Here is an 8,965-nt window from a genome sequence, read left to right as displayed (position 1 = left end):
AGCTGAAAAGAGAGTAACAATCTGCTTCTACATAAAGCATAAAATGCTCTCATTTTACACCTTGGTTCTATGAGGACAAAATTTACACAGAATGGAATACATTTTGTTGAGGCAAAGTACACTAATAAAGTTTAGGCAAAATTATGTTTATAATTGCAAAATAATATTTTTTTGCAGTTAAGGATAAAATGAACACATGTCCAAACATGTATTTATAAGACACTAAGCCCAAAGCAGGCAATGTAGGTGCACTGAATATTTTATGACTACATGAATCTCTGTTCTCTAGCGGAATAGATTGTAATTCTAGAACAGCAAAGACTACGTTTCAGTCAGCTGTGGATTTCTCCAACACACAGCACAGTGCTCACTCAAAGAGCCACTCACAGAATTTGTTGAATTCAATTAAATGAAAAACAATTTTTTTCAAACATTAACATGACTGGCAAAGTAGAGGGTCATCGAAAACAAGGGAAACTCTCAATGACACGGACTGATGCAGAAAGCACTCAAATACACCAACAATCATGACGTCAGCACAGGTCTGGGCAGTGTTTAGTTCTGATACGCACAAGGTCACCAAGGGTTAGAGCTTTCGCAACAGCAACTAACAAGAATGACAGCTGCTTAGGTGGCAGTGGACCTGAACCTAGATGTTCAAATAACTGCCATTCCAGAGTGAAAACTGTAAGGGGGAAGTGAGAGAATTAAACCATATGATAGTGCTAAAACCTCTAAGTCTATAAAGAAGAAGAATGATGCCATGTTTGGTCAGTGAAAATGAATGGTTACATAAAATATATTTTAATGAAAACACTTTGTCACCATCTTTAAATAACAATGATTTACAGTTTATCAAATGAGACAGCTCTGGTATCAGGACTTGGCTCCTTCCTGCTCTACAGGTTTTAGATTCCAGTGCACTACTAGCTCCCCAGTGCTCTTGAGGCATGTGTCAGACATGTCTTCCTCTGTCGGAAGGCCTTGTGGCAACTTCAGTGGCTGGATTCTGAACATAAGAAAATGCATTTAGAATTATGCTAGATGATGTATTTTTTAAAAGCAGCTAATATAACAACCAACCAACCTTATCAAATGTTTAACCACCTTCAGTTTTGCATTCACTGAAGGGATATTCTTGTGAACTTGAGGAGTATGTGCCTATGAAGAAAAGAAACAATGTTATGGATCAGTCTAAAAACCAGATGGTCCCACCTTTCCATAAAATGTTAAAGTGAAAGCTCATTCTGTCTAAATCAAAGTTACAAATAAGTTACACTGTAGAAGACATTTGAAAAAAAGAAATAATATGCCCTTTAAGTTAAAAAGCATAAAAGTCAAAGAAAATTCAAACACTAAAGAGGACTAAATCAGTTGCTTACTTTTTCTAATCCAAGCATCTTTATTACATCTTTTTCCCAATATGGACGTCTTTTTGTACTTTTGATCCTGGTGACAATATGCAGTTTATGAGGGTTTTGTGGATCCCCACCATATTTTTCATGATCTGCAGGTGAAGGCTGAAACACCTAGAAAGGAAGAATTGTAAATGGTAAATTTCCAGCTTCCACACAGTTTCTCTGAGCCTCTGTCACATCATGCACCACTACCCCAAGAAATACACTTAACAATCTCATCTCTAATCTTCATATAATCCTCAACCTCACCTTGAACATTTCTACAAGTCTCACTACTCAAGAAGATAAAGTCTAAGAATTTCACACTTTAAGAGAAAATTCACACAAGCAAGGTCCTGGCCCCCTTTGTTTAACCTGTAGACCAAAGCAGAAGCAACCAAATGACACCAGAGTTGAAAAGGCAGGAGAACATATTAGCCGTACTATGAGCCAAGCATTGAGCTGTATCCCTTTCCTACCTCTCAAAAGATTAGGAGCTGACTGTCAAGTGAGGAAACAAACATGTAAATTAAAAATCATCATAAAATGAGTATTACAAAAAGAATGTATAAAGTACTGTGAGAGCACAGAGCAAGGACTAACAAACTCTACCTATGAGATCAGAAACAGTTCCACAGAACTGATGTTAAATGTACTTTTCTAAAAATCAGAAGGTCTAAGGAAGCTGTCCTACAGAAAAACTTGCACAAGTAACATATAAATGGACTGCAGCACTGTTTATAACTGGGAAATTTGAAGAAAATATCCATGCCTCTCAATAGGAGAATAAATAAGTAAATAATGATGTACACATTATATCCTACTGCTGCTGTTAAAAAAAACCCAAAACAAATTTACACATTGCTATGCATAGTGGGGGAGCTCTGGTGGCGTAGTGCCTAAGATATCTGACTGCTAACCAGAAGGATGGCAGTTCAAACTCACTCTTCGGAAGTTGGGCAATCTACTTCCGTAGTGATACTGCCTCGGAAACCCAAGGAGGGGTCACTACGAGTCAGATCCGACTTGACAGCAGTGAGTTTGGTTTCTTTTTTTTCAATGCATAGTAGGATCTTGAATTTGTACCATCTATATAGGAGCTCTGGTAGCATAGTGCTTAAGGCATTTGACTGCTAATCAGAAGGCTGGTAGTTCAAACCCACCAGCCACTCCTCAGAAGGAAGGTTGGGCAATCCTACTTCCATAGTGATACTGCCTCGGAAACCCAAGGAGGGGTCACTATGAGTCGGGGCCGACTCAATGGCAAATAACAACAACAACAACATACCAGGAGGAGCTCTGGTAGCATAGTGCCTAAGGCACTTGACTGCTAACCAGAAGGCTGTTCAAACCCATCAGCCACTACTCAGAAGGAAGGTTGGGCAATCTACTTCCGTAGTGATATCACCTCAGAAACTCGAGGAGGGGTCGTTATGAGCCAGGTCCGACTCGATGACACATAACAACAAGAACAACAAATGTGAGGAATGGTCAGTTTTGCCATCTGCTAGGCTTAAAATGAGCCATTCCAGAAGTAGAAAGAGGTCTCACTACCATCAAGAAAGAAGAGCCAGGAGTAGAGCACATCCTTTGGATATCTCATGAGATCCCTGCCCTGAACCTCCTCAACCCAGGAGGCAGAGAGGGCTGTTTGCTGAGATAATGAGAAGCAGCAGCAGAGAAAAAGCAGCAGCACATCCCGGCAGCAGAGACCAATAGCAGAAACCGGTATGAGACAGAGCAGTGGGAACAGCGTTCAGAATGAGAAAGCTGAGTGCCTCTCTGGCTAAAAGAGCTGTGTAACACTTGCCTGAGCAGGGCACAAGCCAAGGCCAGAGAGAAGTGTGCCTGTGGCATGACTGAGAAGAAGGCTGTACTGACTGAAGAACGGTATTCCTGAGTTGTCTCTGATCCTGAATTGTAACCTGTTACTTCCCTAATAAACTCCATAAGCATGAGTGTTGTCTGTGAGTTCTGTGTGACCACTGCAAAAGATTATAAAACCCAGCAGAGAAGTAGAGAGCCATGAGAGGGACGCTGGTATCAGAACTGGTAAAAAGTTTGGAGGGTGGCAGCATATCTAACTGCTGCCTCATAGGAATCAGCCTTGGGCTGTTGATGCTGAGGGCGATTCTTTCTCACCTCCATCAAGTTAGAACAAGTCAGACAGAAACACCCCCATGGCCTTTTTGTACCTGCGAAGGCCACTGGCACAGTTAGTTAAGAGAACATTATCACTTAACGTTATTCCTACTGTGTTTCACACTCTGCACTACTGCACATATCCAAAAGCAATTTAACAGGAAAGCTTTCAATATTATAAAAATAGGTACCTTTTAAAACATAGTATGTTTTAGTAACACCAACATTTTAAAACACTTGTTCTTACTTTGTCTGGAATTCTTGATCTGGTAAATTTGTGACGAATCCAATCCGTACAAATGAGAGGCTCCACACCTTTTGTCACAGTCTAAAACATGATATAAAACATTTGTTTTTTCAAAATCTCGTTTAGTGCCGAAATCTATACCCACTAATATTTAAGCGACAAAAATCTGTTCTGACTTAACCTGTAATTTTTAAAGGTTTATTTATTCACCCCTATTGTTGTTGTTGCTGTTATGTACCATGGAGTCGGACCCAACTCATAGTGACCCCTCCTTGGGTTTCCAAGGCAGTATCACTACGGAAGTAGACTGAATATATCCTATCTAACCACTAACACATACCAAGCTGAATACAGACTTCTAGACCACAGGTCAGCAAACTTTTTCTGCAAAGGACCAAATAGTAACTATTTCTAGATGTGGGGAGCTATGCAGTAGGCATTACTTAGATTTAATTCTGCCATTATAGGGCAAAAGAAGCCATTGTAATGTTGTTTATCGTAATGTGCCGTCGAGTCAGACCCAACTCATAGCGACCCCTCCTTGGGTTTCTGAGGAATATCACTACGGAAGATTGCCCCATCTTCCTTCCAAGGAGTGGCTGGTGGGTTTGAACTGCCAGCCTTCTGGTTAGCAGTCAAGTGCCTTAGGCACTATGCTACCAGAGCTCCCAAAAGAAGCCACAGACAATATATAAACAGATGAATGTGGCTGTGTTCCAGTAAAATTTTAGTTACAAAAACAGATGATGTGCTAAATTTAAACTGTGAGCCATAGTTTGCCAAGGCCTGCTCTAGACAATGTACAATATAATGTAAAAGAAAGTCAAATGCCTTTCCAATTTTCTTTTTAAGCCTAACAAACGCCATCACTGCTACTTCTCATCTCTTCTCTATGCATACCCCCAATCACGTTTCTCTCTGGCTGCTGACAAAGCTTCACAGCAGGAAAATGCTATTATGGGTAATCATGGGGATGAAGTGCAGTGCAGAGATTGGTAATACCAAGAATCATTCCCTGTGTGTCAGAGATGACATAAACAACTAAAGCATTCCTGGAGAAGAGGCTGGAGGAAGTGTGAGTGGTAAAAGAAACACAGGTTTGACGCGAGCAACACTGGGCTTCTAATCCTCGTTCTGCTGCCTACCAGCTGTGAGACATCAGACAGGTCATTCATCCTCTCTGAGTCAGATTCTTCAGGTATAAAAGGGAAACAATTCTGCCCTCACAGGATTAACCTGAGGTGAAGATAATGTATGTAAAGCACCCAACACTATCATCTACAGTCACTGGAAGATCTGTACATAGACTCTTGCCCTTATGAACTGATTATGCTGCATTGCTGTACTTTCTAAAAGAAAAGTATATAAAAGAGAAGGAAATATATGACAATATTAATACTAATGTTCTCTGGTTGATGGTTTCTCTTCTTCCTGCTTTCCCATATTTTTAAAAATTTTGTGTGATTACAAATTTACCCTTTTCATAATAGAAGGGAAAAAACCAAACCGTTAAAAAAATTAAGCCAGACCATTAGTCATATGTTACTGGCATGCTCTCTGGAAAAAGATTTTTTCCCCCCTTCCTTTTTATTTATTTTTTCACCCTATACATGGTCTTGGGTACATTCCCTGCTGCACAGACATACCTAATAGTTCAGCCTGTCCACCCATCTATCCACCTGTATATTCATGTGAAGGAAAAGATCTTTCATGATCCCAAATCTTCAGGGATAAAACAGCAGATAAATCATATTAAAAAAAAAGAAATTTATCAAGAATTTATCTTACCTATGTGTTTACATAAGGAACTCTGGTGGCATAGTGGATAAGGCATTTGGCTGCTAATGGAAGGTCAGTGTTTCAAACCCGCCAGCTGCTCTGCAGGAGGAGGATGTGGCAATCTACTTCCGCAAAGATTTACAGCCTCAGAAACCCAGTGGGGGTTGCTAGGAGTCAAAACTGACTCATTGGCTGTGAGTTTGGTTTTCTTTTTTGGTATGTTTACTTATTAGGAAAGAAAGAAAAGGTTCACTAGGAATGGAAAAGAAAAAAATGATAATTTTTGAAAACACTCACCTGTAGACTGCCTAATGGCCTCTGAACTGAGCACAAAATACCAGCCATTGAGTTTGGTGATTCTTCCTTTAGAGGCTGTGAGAAATAGAAAATAAACTCACAGATCAAATATGTCTTTGAAATGTATAGATGCCCCTCCTATAGTATTAAAAAATTAAACAACAACTTAATTGTAAACCTGACTGAACTTGAACAGTAAAATTTTGGTTATTTTAATACAGTAGGAGCTCTGGTGGCATAGTGCCTAAGGCATCTGACTGTTAACTAGAAGGTTGGCAGTTCAAACTCACCAGCCACTCCTCAGAAGGAAGACTGGGCAATCTACTTCCGTAGAGGTACTGCCTGGGAAACCCAAGGAGGGGTCGCTATGAGTCAGATAGACTCGACGGCAGGGAGTTTTTTTGCTTTTTTTAAGGGTAAGAAATAATGCGGGTAATGTAATCGGTGTAAAAGAGAAAGAAGTTTCAATGAATGTTTTATTTAGAATTCAGCAAAACCACAGGTTAATAATAATTATGTATTATGTACAACCCAATTTTCCTTAAATGAATTAGAGCCTAGACTGGATCCACAAAAAAACAAGAAACGAAGTGTTTATGTATGGAAAGAGTTTTATTTAAAAACTCTTCTACAACCATGACGACAGATAAAGAATATATAATCATGGAGTCCTATTACAGAATCACAGAAAGTAAAAAGTCAGAAGGGCCTAAAGAAATCCCAACTTGTACAAGCAAAACTGACACCCCTTTTTATATATGAAGAAAATCAAGCCTGGAAAGTTCAGCTATCAATAGAGTATATGTTCTTGAACACAATCCTCCTAAATCTTAGTTTAGTGCATTTTTACTAAATCATAGCACTCCTCTGTTGAAAAGAAAAAAGCAGAATGTTCTTTTTGTTTATTTGTATTTTTTTTAAAGATATCTTAAAAAACATGCATTGCTTCTACGATTAAAAAAAACTTATGTTTATTTAATCAGGCAGAAAGCAATTACTGCTTACTAAAAGAGGAGCTCTGGTGGCGCAGTGGTCAAAGCATTTAGCTGCTAACCAAAGTGTTGACAGTTGGAACCCACCAGCCACTCTGTGGGAGAAAGATGAGGCAGTCTGCTTCTGTAAAGATTTAAAGTTTTGGAAACCCTGTGGGGCAGTTCTACTCTGCCCTAAAGGGTCACTATGAGTTGGAATAGACTTGATGGCAGAGGGTTTTTTGGTTTTTATTTAAAGAGAGGTATAAGGAGTCCTGATGACAAAGTAGTTAAAGTGCTCAGCTGCTAACCAAAGAACAGAAAGGCTGGCAGTTTGAATATACCAGCTACTCCAGAGGAGAAAGATGTGGCAATCTGCTTCCGTAAAGATTTACAGTCTCGGAAACTCTAGGGGCAGTTCTACTTTGTTTTATAGGGTTGCTATGAGTTGGAACCGACCCCGCGGCAATGTGTTTGGTTTGGTTTGGTAAGAGAGGCGTCCTGAAAGCAGAAAGATTAGGTTCATGACCTACAGGTCTATCTTAGGTAAGTTCCATAATTTGTTTTTCAATTATTCCTCCCAGAAAAGATAATAAAACTATCTTACAAATGAATTGTTCTATAAAGTGCCTAAAATAATGCCTGGTAAATAGCCCTCAATAAATGGTGGCTTTTGTCATTATAAAATTATTAAGACATTATAAAGCTACAGTAAGAATGGCAGTTCTTGACTAGTATACCATCCGATCTGCAGCCTATACAACTATGAGACCAGAACTAGATGGTGCCCGGCTACCACTGTCATCCACGTGGAAGGGGATCTATGCAGGAGATCCTTGATAGAGAGGGAGAACAATGTGGAACAAAACTCAAAATCATTTGGAGGGAAAAAAAAAAAGAGGAGGACCAGGTTTGCTGGTCCAATAGAGCCTGGTGGAACTGCTGAGACTATGGCCCCTAGATGTCCTTTAGGTCTGGAATTGAACCCATACCTGTGGCTTCCAAACAAAAGACAGGCATGTGAGATGAACATTTACAATACGCAGATACACTCCTTGGAGAGATCAATTATGGGAGAAGAGAAGGGCTGTGTATGCACAGAGAGACAGCTCCAGGGTAGGAGTGCATGAGAAGGAAGGACACAAGGAAGAGGTAACTATGGAGAGGGAGTGGGAGGGGAGCTGTTGCATTATGGGAAATTGTGGTCAATGTCATGAGACAAAGTGTATGTGAGCTGAAGTATGGAAAGTGAATTTGCTCTGTAAACTTTCACCCGAATCACAATAAAAATTAAAAAAAAAAAAAAAGAATAACACTTACCAAAATAGGGGTATTTCAGTGTCTATTGGATCCTATCTCTCTCAAGCTCTGCAGTCTTTCCTGTGATGTAGAAAAAACAATGGACTTGAGAATCAATGCTGGACCTCAGAAACTTTTCTCAGCAACTGAACTGATCTCTTAAAATTAATTATGGATTAGGCAGTTTCAGAAGTAAATCCATAGTGCCCTGAAAACAAGAATTTTTTGTTCATCTTCTATCTCCAGTATCTAGCACACTACCTGAAGAACAGTAGACACTCCGTGTTTGTTGAACGAAATATGAATCAGTGAATAGGTCAAATCTGTGTTCATCCAAATCAGAATTCAGAATTACATAAGACGTTCAAAACTGCCATTCGAACTTCTACTGTGTATGTGACTGATTGTTTCTACATGTTGTAGTAAGGCTTCCTTGACAGGATGCTTATTCCCTCCCCGTCTCTCCAATCAAATAGGTAATGCTGTAGTATTTTCCCTACCATATTATTTCTTCCCAAGTTAAACATTATATATGAACCTAATTCCTTCAGTTTCACATGTTGTCAAATCTTTCTCTTATAACTTAGATGTCAACAAACAGCTCTAACTGGTTTTCCCGCTTCCATTCCAACCCCTCTGAGAGGTCTTTTCTCCATAACAGCCATAATCCTATCCTCTGATGATAACTTTTCAATTGACCCAGGTTTCTCACTGTTGGAGAGGGATGTTAAATATAACCTAGAGGGGAAGGTTAGGATCATCCATGTGTACTGGAGTCAAAATTCATGTTTAGCTTATTAAAGATACTAAAGGATAGTTAGAAAAATAATTAT

The 8,965-nt window shown here is 39.4% G+C and overlaps 1 protein-coding gene across 1 annotated transcript; it reads right to left on the bottom strand.

Moving 5' to 3' along the window:
* Positions 1-876: 876 nt before the first annotated feature.
* MRPL30 (mitochondrial ribosomal protein L30) lies at positions 877-5,910 on the bottom strand. The gene is made up of 5 exons (XM_007959532.1): positions 5,863-5,910; positions 3,787-3,867; positions 1,383-1,529; positions 1,088-1,161; positions 877-1,009 (listed from the first exon to the last, which is right to left on the bottom strand). Exons 1-5 carry the CDS (start codon positions 5,908-5,910, stop codon positions 877-879), a joined length of 483 nt encoding a protein of 160 aa, XP_007957723.1.
* Between the last annotated feature and the right edge of the window lie 3,055 nt (positions 5,911-8,965).

The sequence above is a fragment of the Orycteropus afer genome, unplaced genomic scaffold (assembly GCF_000298275.1).
Source record: "Orycteropus afer afer isolate SDZICR_OR568_19922 unplaced genomic scaffold, OryAfe1.0 scaffold00017, whole genome shotgun sequence".
Lineage (NCBI taxonomy): Eukaryota > Metazoa > Chordata > Mammalia > Tubulidentata > Orycteropodidae > Orycteropus > Orycteropus afer.
The sequence above is the reverse complement of the archived record's forward strand: the minus strand, read 5'-3'. Positions and strand labels throughout refer to the sequence as shown.